Source organism: Dreissena polymorpha, chromosome 13, assembly GCF_020536995.1.
Source record: "Dreissena polymorpha isolate Duluth1 chromosome 13, UMN_Dpol_1.0, whole genome shotgun sequence".
In the NCBI taxonomy this organism is placed as follows: Eukaryota; Metazoa; Mollusca; class Bivalvia; order Myida; family Dreissenidae; genus Dreissena; species Dreissena polymorpha.
In genome coordinates, this window is record NC_068367.1 from 67,249,381 (window position 1) to 67,263,032 (window position 13,652).

A 13,652-nucleotide genomic window follows, 5' to 3' on the forward strand; every position below is an offset into this window, starting at 1 on the left:
TTTGTGTGTTAGTTATTTAAAACAACACAAAATATGTTTGACAAAAACATGTTTATATATAAGAATTTACATTAATTTTTGGTTGCATTCATGAGATTATGAACGTAATTATAACAAACAAAAGCAAATTATCCATGAAGTGGCAGGGATCGCAAGGTTGACCAATCCAGACATAGTTGCATTGAAGCAACCAAAATTAATTTCAATCCTTAATTTAAGAATCTGCAATAAATAAAAAGAAAAGTTGACAGATGCTTGGATATTGTCTAAATAAAAAATAAACTTATATGAAATAGCCTAAATGCACCAATACCACATGTACTTGTTAACTAATAGCGAGTATATCCTGCATATTAAGAAATATCAATTGAAATGAAGAGCAAAAAATTTAAACTTAGCATGAATATACAACATTGGCAATAGTATAATCTTCAACTGTACACAATATTCTTGCAATTAAGGATGTGTTTTGTCAAATATTAGACACAGATTTGCATAGAATAGGTATAATACTGATCTTGAAGGGAATAATGCACCACACATTAAAACCGATCATACAAATTAAAGTAACAAGTGGATTTACATATATTTATTCATAAAAAAGCTTCACTTTATGATGTCATTGGAAAACTTTGTTCCATATTTGTGTGAAATATATCACTTTGTTTAATACAATAATGTGTACATGTTTCATAATCAAGTCACAGAATACAAGAGTTATTCTAAACAATGCACCAAAACAATGATGCATATTTTGTTCACTTCACAGCAGGCTGAGCTGTCACAGACGTGTACAGATCAATCAACATTTTCTTCAGTATCCTAAAAAATACTAAATGTTGCAACTGCATCTAATAAAAGCAGCACTTCACACTGAATTTTCTTTATCTAAACTGTCTGAAGGGCCTAATTCACCAATCAAACTTTTAGCAATTTTTTGCCTGAAATCAATTCGCTTCAAACACTTTCCACCCTGTGCATGTCTTGCTGTCTTGTAGATGATGTAGGTGTTGTTGAGGGCACTATTCATAATGAACCAGAAGAGTTTGGTCCACCATGTTTTAGCGTGGCGTCCAATGTCATGACTAAGCCTCTGGTCATCATTAATGTCAATGCAGGCTATGGCGTGGCTAAAGTCATGCACATACTGTTTCTGCGCAGGATTCATTATTTCATTGTCCCCAGACTTGAATACTGCAGGATCAACAAGAGTACTGATGTGATATGCCACGCTCCTGTGTTCTTTCCAAACTGAGGCAGTGATGTTCGAATTGCTTAATTGAAGAACTCGAGAGTCAATTGGTTTGGGTAAATCTTGATGCTTCAACTTTAAAACTTGTGGAAAACCCTTTGTATTCTTGTTTGCAATACCACACAAGTAGAGTCCATTGTCCAACAGCTTTTCTGCCAGTGAAACACTGGTGAAAAACTTCCCAGTGCAGATCTGACGGTTTGTTTGACGAATGCTTTCAGTCAATTCTCTGGTAATGTCATAAGGAGTCATGTGTTTACTGCACTTTTCTGAATTAAAACAAACCTTCAACTTTGACATGTATGCAGTTTTGGAATCGCAAAGCATGTACATTTTTAAACATCCTTTGTCCCTTCCTAAGGGCCAGTTTTGATTCCATGATGAACTAACCACGGCCTCATCAAGTGCAACTTGTCTACCTAACGTAATTAAAGCAGTTCTGAAAGGTCTCCGATACATGATCCAACACTGGTCGTATTTTGTACAGCCAGTCATACTGGTCAGACCCATGCAGAGGCTGGGCATTTCTGTCAGAGGCCTGAAAGTACTTAATCAATTGCTTGAAACGACTCAAACTCATTGTACGTTTTATTCCTGGGCTTCCAAACATGGGTTCTTCACTCCAGAATACTCTTGGCTCAGGGGAAGCACCTATCATCATGAGAAGCCCTATAAAGGTTTTAATATCTGATTCTGATGTTTCCTCCCATCTTTTGTCTCCTTGCTCTTTAATCTGCATTTGCCAGGCTGCATAGCTGTTAGTATGTCTCGCCATATCACTGAACATGGTGGGGTGAAAAAGGAGGTAAAAATAATCCAATGGTTGGGCGAGGTTCACGTCAAATGTTGCTGGCAGATTTGGCCCCGGTTTTTGTGTAAATTCATTTATCTGAAATCCAAAATAACTTCTTGTCAATATTTTCAAAATCAATTATTCAGACACTATATTGATTACCTAATTTAAAGAATCGTGCAACCATATCATGTAACTTTTTGTTCTCCTTTATTTCTGTCTGTTAGATTTTTTAATACAGTAGATTCAGCTTAATTGAATAGCCCATGTGTCACGTCCGAATATTCAATTATCCGGAGTATTCAATTGTACATGAAAAAAGCAAATGCATTTTGTTTCGAGAAATTAAAGATATATATTTATATATAGATCTAAGATCATTATTTAAAATTGAAAATACTTATATAGAAACAACACTAGACAGGGCTTTTTCTTTATTTGGGAAAATTATCCACAAAATTGAGAAAGGGGAAACCATTTCCCAAAGTAAGCGTGAAATTTTGGGAACATACTGAAGAAAGTATCTCATAGGAAGCGGCCTTGCTCTTGGGGGAAGGGGCGTTAATAAGGCTCTTGCTAAAGCAGAGAAAAGTCCTGCCAGATTTCAGCAGGTCTCAGGTCGTTTCGCCCTTAATCCCGTTTGCCCTCTCTCACCCCGGGTCGTTTTGCCCCGTGTCGTTTCGCCCTTACAAGTGGGTTGTTTCGCCCTTATTTAATTCTTATGTAATATTAGGCTTTTGTAAATGATTCTTTCGCTCCGAATAGTATTTGTTTAACATATATGGATAATTAAGATTTTTAATACAAATTTGATTATTAATTGCAATTTTAATTTAGTACTTGTTTATCATATATGGGAAATTAAGATTATTTAATTATTACAAATTTGATGTTTGCTCAATTATCTGTTTGATTTTAATTGCAATTAATTAACGGAAACATTATGATTCATTGTGTTACAAATGTAAAGTATTACGATTAATTAGTTTGGCAGAGGTATGATGCTTTGATTTGCCAATTAAAATAATTTTGGGACCAATTTAACAATTATCAAACACACTTAGATCGGAAGACGTGTGATCAGATGATTGACTAATTACTAGCACAGAAACATCAAAAGGAGACATTATAAAGGCGTAATATTGTTTTTATAAACTTTAAACCAGTTTGCATCTTTTGATCTCAAGATATTCGCCGAAAGTGTATATAAAAAGCAACTTGGCTATGGCATCGTCATTCGTGATTGTATATTTCGACACGTTCTTATGGCGGACAAATTGTGTATTTCGTGTGATCAGATAGTGACATCTCGCCAACATGCCATCACATGCGATGTATGTGACAGATGGCAACAACAAGTGGATGTGAAAGTTGCAACAATTTTAGTGATTTTTTAACACGTGATGTAAAATCAAATGTATGTCAACTGTGTATGTCAACTGTCTGTGCATGTGTGCTAGGGACACTGTATTGAATGTTTTGTTGAGACATGTGTATTCCGTAAAGTATGTTATCACTTTGAAGCTATCAAAATATATGCAATATAAATAACTTGTTAGTTTGTTTTATTTCAAAGCGTCTCTAGCATTGCAACAGATAATATTTTGGGTCAATTATTTTTCACTGAAAGCTTTTTGTTACAATTAGTTTTTTTGGGCGCGCACGCCGTTAATGAAAGTTTCCTAACCCGTCTGCGTTTGACAGAGAACATTTTCCCGAACTTATTTTGGTGGAAGTCACTTTTTTATATTGACACCAGCCCAAAACAGTTTTTATATGAACTAACTAAAATATTATGGCCGCACTAAATGTTAAAATACACTAATCATAAACATAAAATGAACCTTATCTGTTGCCCTGCGATATACCTGAAGCAAAGACAAAAGAAACAGTTATAAAGATAACAAAACACTGTATTAAAAAAATTTATACTCTAGTTGTAACAAGCTAAAGATAAATCCGCATAAAAACTAGGGCGAAACGACCCGGCAATTAGGGCGAAACGACCCAGGGCGAAGGGGAATAAGGGCGAAACGACTCGGGTGCGAACAGGATTTAGGGCGAAACGACCCGGATTCATTTCAGCATGACAAACCTGCAAAGGAGAAAATGTTGAGCTCCATTCTCTGTCCACCTCATTTTTTTCCGAATTATCTTCATTGTCCGTCGACTCTGACTCCGGTTGCAACTCAAAGTCGGACCAATTTATCGAAGAGTCAGTGTCTTCTCGTTCCGATAAGGAATCGTCGGAATCAACATCATTTGAGTTCGTCATTTCGTTGAATGTAACTTGTAGGTTCTGTGAATAAATTTTCGCGCCCAAAACAATTGTTTATAGGGGAAGTAACTGTCTTGAATTTTGCTTTAAGGGATCTTTTTCACGGTTTGGTAAATTGACAAAATTGAAAAAAGTTGTTTCAGATTCGCAGTATTACTGAACATTTGCCATGGTCTAATATAGCCTGTATAGAATCTATGCATCTTTTGACGATTTAAAAGCCTAAAAAATATAAAGAATTGCAACGCGAAACGATTGAATAATTTGGAGAGTTCTGTTGTTGTCGTTTAAATTTGTGAAACTACGAAGATTGCTTATATAACGTATAAAATACGCAATTCATGTATGCTTGGAAGGATACATCAGTCGGCTAATGCGTTTTTACTTCAGGATTCCGGGGGTCACTGGTTCGAGCCCTGCTGCAGGCAGCGGGCTACTTTTTTTCCTTTATTTTATTTTATTTTTGATTTTTTTTCTGGAGCTTTTAAAATTTAATGTGTACATTAATCAATATAAAGCATTTAATGACAAACTTTAAAATATGCCAAAATCTGTGAAAAGGCACCTTTAATCCATCCCAAGTTAAACTGGTCCCAGACTAAACCGGCCCACTGTAAAGAATAAGCACGCGAACATTAACTTTGGTGACGCGTCCTCGGAAGATTTGATTAAAGAAATTGTGATGCGTCTCACCCATTTGGTATCACCATATTGTAAACATTTATTTCTCACAAAATATAGACACATAATAAAACGATGCATTTTCCCTCTTGTCATGTAATCATTGAAACTCAATAAACGTACGCAACTCTTCTTCTTCTTCCATGTGATGTACTAATCTCACTCTGGAGCATACTCGTACATTTTCCATATCATTTTAATTGCGATTTTTTAATACTAATTAAATACAGGCGCAACGTTTTCCAATGTTCGTAAATACAAGATAACATTGACGGCCTAACGTGACACAACAAAATATGTGACCGCAATGTCCGGCTGTGTGCGTGGTAATGTCCAGTTACTCAAGTGAAATACATATACACACAATGAACCAGTCGATTGTAACGGTGCAAATTCTTGCGGGAACGTCTGCAAAATCACGTTTCCAAAGGTAACGACGTAATATGACGCCTGCAACGGACGTATATGGACGTCAGCCCACCATTAGCATGAAATTATACAACAATCACTGGGCCGCATGCTTACCAAAGACATGGCTTATCAGCGAAACGAGCTATGGGCCATTACTTGGGTTCGATTGGTCATTGTCGGCTCGGGTACTACTTTAATGTACCCCGGGTACTCTTAAGTATACTTAAATGTGCCCAGGGTATGGAACATATACTGAAACGTACCCGGGAATTCTAACGCTTTATTGGTCGTTGTCGGCTAATTTTGTCGAATTAATTATGCTCATATTTATGTCAATATTTTGTTCAGTGAACTCTATATTATCGAAATCCTACTCAAAAAAACATGTTGAGGTTGTTTTGTTCACATAGAATTTTGTTTCGTATTCCGTAGCGCGTTTTACGACATCGGATTTTGGGCGGGAATAAACCTCGGGTACAGTCTAATTGGCCGGGTACGTGTTAGTATATTTTCCCTACCCGGGGTACATTTAAGTATACCTAAGAGTACAAGGGGTACATGCTAGGTGTACCCGAGCCTAATATGACCAATGGAGCTTTAGCTGTCGACAAAAAAAAAACGTAAAAAAAGCATAAACTCATATGATTTATTATTTATCTAGTACTACTACTTCTGTGTCCAATGCCGGGTTAGATTGGACGATGTACTATGCTCCAAAACAAAACCAATTTCTTCTTTCCATTATTATGTATTGTTATAATATATATATATTCAATTTGTCATAAGTTTATATCTTTATTTGACCATTATATAAAATACTATGCACTATTATCCAAATCATCTCACTTGCGTCATACGTGATAAAATTATTTCATAAAGTACAAAGCGCGCTTGTCATGATTGTAAATCGTGATGCATGTATTCGACAGAGCACGTGTTTTCTCGCATATTTGTCCATCAACAACTTGTACATCTCTGATTTTCCAAACAATCAAATATCTAATTAAATGTTTACTGGGGAGAAAACATTTGGTGGCACAAACGTATAGGTTTATGATATTTATATAAAGTTGAACTTGCAGTTCACATATGGGCTTGAGATGAATTTAACATGATTTATGCTTTATCGCTTTCAAGATTTATTGATAGATGTATTACGACCTGTTTAAACCAACGTACCAGTACATTTGTATTGGTATATATCAAATTGCAATACTGATAGTTTAACGATTTTCTTGCAATTTCTTTCAATTTCGAACATAGGTAATTCGCACTGCCATGTTGATATACACGATCAACGTAATTGTGCCCTATATTTCTCTTAGTAAAAATTGTCATAACATAAACATTACTTTCATCGTTTTCTCGTTGTGTACGGATTTCCGAGTGAGCACTTCAGCGTCAGTCCATCACCCGGATATGAGCTAAGAGTCCGGAAGTCCATCCTTAGCTGTGCGATGCTGATGTTACTCGTTCAGTGACCGAACCTCTCGACTGTAATCCGTTGATGCGTAATACATCTAATTAGTTCAATACTGCTGTATCAAGAGAAGTTCTACTAGTTTGGTTAGTACAGTACTCGTCTTTAATTGCTGCGTCGGGAAGGGTTGGATGAGCTCACTTCTGTATCACTTCAATATGACACATTTCTGATGCCGTACCTATTCAACGTATAAAAGGTCTATGACCATAACAACAGACCACATTTTTCAACTGCTGCTGTCAGATGAAGGAAAACAGAACGGTAATGAAGACGTTATTGGGGCTCTTTCTGCTGGGGGTTCAGGCCTTCGCCCCCGGGACCTCATGTTCGCTCCCGAACTGCCCAAATAAAACTCAGGTACGTCAATATTAATACTTTTTTAAATTTTAAAAGAAGAAATTAATTCAGTCATGCTATACCGGTACTTTGAATTTTATTGAAGTTCATATACTTAGTTTTGTTGTTCTGTAATGTCTGTGTGATTGAACATGTATTTATTTAATTTTATGTTACAAGTTCAAATGCGTTTTTGTAACTACCTGTGTAAGGTTTATGTGCGATGATGGCGATGACGCCGACGATGTCGATGATAAAATGTATTTTCGATAAATACATTCATATACTATTCGTACTAGAGACATAAACGACCCAATTTACCGGTATATATTATATATAAATATAATATTGTTGTATTTGACACATTAACAGCAGATATTAAAAAATAATGACTGAAAAAATAAATCATAAGTTACACTTTACATCAAGATCGAGTACTAATAGGCAGAAAACAATTCAATCCAAAAATAAGAGACTTGATTTTGGAAATGAGTGTCAGAAATTCCAGTTCTATACATTTTAGAGTTGATATGTGGGATAAACGCAAAAAAACCCAATGTGAAGAACAAACGGTTATAATAAGGCGAATCTATTTAGTGTACAGAGATATGTAAATTAGACGACAAAACAATACATTATATTTCTTGAACGGATAAATCTTATTGGACGAAATAGAAATACGCTTTTTGAAATAATGAAACAGTTTTTTGGGCAATAGATCCTTCTGCTACAGTATTGTGTTCTTTAAGTAATAACACGTGTATTTGTCTAACAGGCATATCTTACTGAGTTTGGCTACCTGAATCCCGACAAGTCCTGCACCGAAGACGACCTGCGGGCCGCTCTGACGCAGTTCCAGTCCATGAACATCGGCTTCAACAATCTCACGGTGACGGGCGAGTGCGACACCATAACAGTGGCGGTGATGGGTATGCCGCGCTGTGGCTGCGAGGACATCGTCAAGGGGAACAAGCCCAAGGTAATGCAGCCCCCGGCAAACCTTATCGGACCACAGCCGTACACGCTTGGGATGACGAAGTGGGGCAAAAGGACACTGACTTGGCTCGTAGAGAAATATCCAGTGAGGAATCGTCACTTAACTAATGCTCAGATTGATGACGCTATGAAACGGGGGCTGGACATCTGGGCACAGAAGACACAGCTTACGTTCCAAAGGGTCACCACGAAACCAGCTGATATTGTCATTAGTTTTGAGACGCGTCGTCATGAACCCATTCCGCCATACTACGATTTTGACGGCCCAGGTAATGTCCTTGCCCACGCGTTCTTCCCCGAATCCGGGGTCGTACATTTCGACGACGACGAATCGTATGTGCTCGGAAATGACGGGGGAACAGAACTGTACATAGTCGCCGCCCACGAGTTCGGCCACACACTCGGTATTTCCCACTCCAATGTACACGAAGCGCTTATGGCACCCTATTACCGCTATAGCACTAAACTGGAGCTCCACCATGATGATGTCTCTGCAATCCAGTCCCTATACGGGTATCAACAGAATACACCAGCACCGATAACCAACGCCCCTACTCGACCCCCACCGCCAACACAAGCTCCTGTCTACCCGCCATACTGCGATATCTCGGTGGATGGCGCTTTCCAGATCGACGGCGTCACGTACATGTTCACGCAGGTGCTTGACAACGGACTCTTAAAAACGTTTGTATACACGGTTACAGCGCAGGGAATCAACGAACAGAAAACGGCAATATCGGAAATGTTCACCAAGAACAGCAACAGTAGATACCGCGGTCGAGCCTACCCGTACCGCATTGACGCAGCCGCCTACATACCAGACCGGAGGTACGCATTCCTGTTCGTAGGCACGCGCACCTACCGATATACGAAGGGTCAAGACGGTCGCTTCTATCTAGATGAGGGTTATCCGAAATGGATGGACGTGTCGGAGTTTCCGGAGCGCCCACGAGCCGCCGTCGCTATGCCGTACACGCGCTCCAAAGCCCACTACATGCTCATATTCGGAAGCACCATGGTCTGGGATTGGAACTTCGGTAGCGATCGGGTCGGAGCCTGGGCCTATCCCATCGACGTGTTCGGCCGTAACATGCCCCAGCAAGTGGACGCGGCGTACCTTGATACAACAATCAGCAGCAGCAACCCATCGGTAATCTTCATCAAGGGAAAAGAGTACTTCAAGTTCTCCGTCGCTTACCGCCGAGTCATGGCGGGCGATGAAAACCGCTCGCTGAAGAAGGACATTTTCAAGAGAGGATGCATGTGATTTTCTTGACTCCAGTGGTTATGAATACTAAACTTTACATTAAAATAGTAATGAACTTTCGTTTGAACACATGCATGCTTGACTATCGATAACGTACGCATTAATTGTTTTTCAATGAAACTGTTATAGTTAGCATTTTGAAGCATACGCTATATGAAACATTAATTGAAAATACAAGCCATTGTTATATTATATATATATCGAAAACATGCGTTTGTCAAAAAGTCGATTTATATATTAATTATAATGAGCAATGAGGCCGAAGCTCGGTGTATTATTAACTATCATTGAATTAATGGGGAAAATTAAAGTTCCTTTTTTTTAATGATGAACAAATAACAAACATTTATTACGCTGATGGTAACAATAGACGTAATAATCGAGACGAAGTTCTTTTTTGTTTAATGACGAGCAAATAACAAACATTTATTTTAAGTTTCGTGATCACTATTAAAAATGACCAACACTAGGCCCTGGAGAAGAGCAATGCGATGTGCACCCCATGAAAACATCTAGTTGACGTTACTTATTAAAATTATCATCATCAATCGCTTTAACGGTTTTGCCGTTGAGGGGGAAATGAGCGACGACGATACCGAAATCATCCTCCAGTCAGGTCTGGTATGTGCTGCTGAGAGTAATTCATCCATGGGAAGGGATGTTCACTCTCTTACATTGTCCATCCAGCTTTTCTTCTGACGGCCTCAACATCGACCTCCCTCTAGTATGCATTGGAGAAAGGTCTTGCACAGAGAGTCGTGCCTGATGACGTGTCCAAACGAAGCCAGTGCTCGTCGTTTGACGGTCGCCAGTAGGGGCTCTTGTGGACCAACAAGTGTTGCAGTCATGTTCCGCGTGAAGCGTCCGGGTCTCGCAGCCGTAGAGTAGGATGGAGACTACGAGGGACTTGCAGAGCCTGTTCTTGGTGGGAAAGTTGATGGAACTGCTCCGTCTGGCCATCGCTGCGGTCGCCATGGCAATTCCTATTCGGACCTCAGCGGTACTGGTACCATCATTGGACAAGGTTGCCTCATAGTGCTTGAAGCTGGTCACTTCTTCTTGCTTCTCGCCGTTCATGGTGATAACTTTTTGAAATATTAATAATTATGAGCATCTAAAGAATTAAACCGAGGTTAAATGGATATCAGTAGATAATCCTGCGCGTAAGGTCAATGTCGAATAAGTATGGTAATTGTACAAACCTTTCAAAAGTTCGGACGAAACATAAAAAAATCAGCCGTTGGCCGCCATTTTTAACACCAGTAAGTATTTTTCTCACCAACGATCCACCATGCAGTTATTTGCACTACATACGCATATGTCATTTAATGTGTTCTTCTACCGCTAGGCAAATTTAAGACTCGACAAAACCATACATATAATATATATTACTATACACATCCATTTAGTCAACGTGTCTGAAATCAATTACTGGATAATGGGATGATAAAATATTATACATATACGGTCTTCGTTTGCCTTCAATGCCTTCCAAAAACACCTTCAGTAACTGTACAGTTTAAGTCGCCTATTCGTCGTCTCGTCTTTATTTGAAATAGAATCTCAAAAATTCCTGAACATGTTCAAACTTGTTAAGACCAACGAGACACACAAGTCATGCATGAAGTGGTATTCTACACAAATTGTGAGAACTTGTGAAATGAATAATGACCATGAACGATACACTTTAAACAGCTTAAAAATGTATTGTTTTTAACCAAAGTTGTTTGACTTTAAGCTCGGCGACAATGTTGCCTGTTTTGATATGTTCATCTATCCGAACGTCTTATGTTTTGCATTATTTTGAACGCCTTATATTTACAGAAAAATGAGGCACGTATAATAACATAAAGATGGACATACAGACGAACAGTCTATATTGTTTTGGTAGCGTCGGTATAATGAAATAATGGCTTGCATGTGAACATGCTAAAATGCCAGCATATTTTATTAAATACCGGTACGCTTAACTCACGAGTAACAAGGGGACCAAAGAGGCCCTAGTTCGCTCACCTGAGTTATATTGTATAGAATATATTTACACTTCTGTTGCTATGTAAGTGAAAAAAGACCATTTGAATCTCCCTCCTGGGCCTGGCCAATTTCGACCTTAGGTGCAAATGACAACAATTAAATTTTGTTATTTAAAGGACCTTTACACTAACAATTACACATCTGAACCTTGTGGTTTATGGAAGAGTATGGTTTCAATTTTAAAACCACGTGAGCAGGGCAGGGAATATTTTGACTCCAAAAGCATGATTTGAACACACTTTGCAGACGGCACTTACAAATACCAAACATTACATATATTAGGTCCCAGTGTAGGAAAATCCGAGCTTTTCTCTGCACTTTCATGTGTTTATAGTCAGATTAATATACTAGACTCATATTCAATCGACTTTTACATTTGCCCCCTGATCACTGGGATATAAGTCGTCCGTTTATATTCGGCGCAGTTTGCAGCCATGGCACATTCGCTTTTCTTCCCTCACAGGTACCCATTTATATTCCTGGGTAGAGAGGTAGTAGCAAGTGTGGGATTTTTTTGTTTGCTAATGAAAAGTCCGTGGTCTGAGCGGGATTTGAACCAGGGACATTCCGGTTCATAGACCAACATCCTACCACTAGACCACGGTCCCACAACGTATGCGCAACATAAGAGGCATAAATGTTGGCCTGGTAACAATAACGCATAAAATTCCGTTTCAGTGCTCTGTCAGTAAATCATCAGGGGAAGACAGAATGAACTATCGTTAAACTCTTATGATGATAACACAGTAGTGCTTTTAATTTATAAAATAACAGGCAATCTATGGAAAGCAATTTATGAAAACCAATGCTACGTTTTCGGCGTAGCTGTCCAACTCATCATTTAACCTTAAATGACCTTTATCAACAGCTTATAAAATGTTGGGGGAAATTTCCCACTAGTAAAGCTGAATGGTAAATCCGAATAATTCATTGGCTTATTTGAGAGAAATCCCCCAGAACATCGGCAACATCACCGCGTCCTTTCGGAGATGAACGAGTACAGCGTTTAGGCTGTAACAGGAAAATTATTTGCATGTTCATACGACACATACCGGTAAACACAAATTGTGTCCAGTAACAATTACGCATTTAATGTAATTTCGCAGAATTTCGGGGTCTGTGCTCGGTCAGTAAATTATCAGGGAAAAAAGAATGGACTAGGCCTGTCGATAAACGCCTGATGATGATAACACAGTATTGCTTTCAAGTTGTAAAGTACTTCGTAACAAGCGAAACGAACCGGTATCGTTCCTAGAAATTTTGAACTGGACGAGCAGGTATTTTTTGACCCGCGGATTTTTCGGGATCCCGATTGAGCAATACTGTTTTGCAATGTGAGGAAAATAACAAAAGAAAGCTGTCCGGCTAGAGCAGTGGTTGGTACACTCGCTACTCACCTAAGCTACCCGGGTTCAACTCCCGTTTCCGGCAGAATGTGAGTTTGGTTAGCGGTCACCATACCGGGCAGGTGGGGTTTCCTCCGGATACTCCGACTCCCCCACCCACAACACAAGAGTACACCAAAATTGAAAAATCTTTCAGTAACAACGAAATAGCTGGATATTGCAGCTATAATTAAACAATTCGTCATAACTTTCATGAGTCTAGTATGTTAATTAGGTAGGAGTGCAGGGGCACACTCCGGGTCCATGCATAATGTAGCCTCTGGCTCGGAAAAGACCTCCTATACTTCTAAACACACGCACACGCACGCACGCACGCTCGCACGCACGCTCGCACGCACGCACGCACGCACGCACGCACACACACACACACACAGAAATACTATATCAATCACGAGATGTTGTAATCAAAGACCTATCAATGTATATTGATAGGTCTTTGGTTCCATCAAAGACCTATAGAATATGTATTCTATAGGTCTTTGGTTCCATAAGAAATCCTATAGATAAACTTTATTAGAAGCGTATGCAATCAACTTTTAAAGTTAATTAAATAATTGACATATGACGGATAAAAACAAACACATGATGAACGTTGAGCATTATTTTGTTTTTAACTACATGCACTTATATAAATTTGTATATTTTTTTAATGAAAATATTGTACGCATCCGGGGGGGTGTAACTTCCTATATACGGGTATATAGGGGTGTTCCGA

The 13,652-nt window shown here is 38.8% G+C and overlaps 2 protein-coding genes across 2 annotated transcripts; one reads left to right on the plus strand and one right to left on the minus strand.

Moving 5' to 3' along the window:
• Positions 1-32: 32 nt before the first annotated feature.
• Positions 33-5,419, minus strand: LOC127854812 (piggyBac transposable element-derived protein 4-like). The gene is made up of 2 exons (XM_052389863.1): positions 4,141-5,419; positions 33-2,141 (listed from the first exon to the last, which is right to left on the minus strand). Exons 1-2 carry the CDS (start codon positions 4,318-4,320, stop codon positions 1,668-1,670), a joined length of 654 nt encoding a protein of 217 aa, XP_052245823.1. The 5' UTR covers positions 4,321-5,419; the 3' UTR covers positions 33-1,667.
• Positions 5,420-7,089: 1,670 nt separating this feature from the next.
• LOC127855691 (collagenase 3-like) lies at positions 7,090-9,755 on the plus strand. The gene is made up of 2 exons (XM_052391474.1): positions 7,090-7,255; positions 8,010-9,755. The coding sequence occupies exons 1-2, from the start codon at positions 7,142-7,144 to the stop codon at positions 9,495-9,497; spliced, it is 1,602 nt and encodes a 533-aa protein (XP_052247434.1). The 5' UTR covers positions 7,090-7,141; the 3' UTR covers positions 9,498-9,755.
• The last annotated feature ends 3,897 nt before the right edge of the window (positions 9,756-13,652 follow it).

Bases quoted from the DNA above. Each gene is read 5' to 3' on its own strand.
- LOC127854812 (XM_052389863.1), bottom strand. From the start codon at position 4,320: ATGACGAACTCAAATGATGTTGATTCCGACGATTCCTTATCGGAACGA. The intron at 2,142-4,140 runs GTTTGTCATGCT...TTTGGATTTCAG, and splicing joins CAACATTTTCTCCTTTGCAG to ATAAATGAATTTACACAAAA.
- LOC127855691 (XM_052391474.1), top strand. From the start codon at position 7,142: ATGAAGGAAAACAGAACGGTAATGAAGACGTTATTGGGGCTCTTTCTG. The intron at 7,256-8,009 runs GTACGTCAATAT...TTTGTCTAACAG, and splicing joins ACTGCCCAAATAAAACTCAG to GCATATCTTACTGAGTTTGG.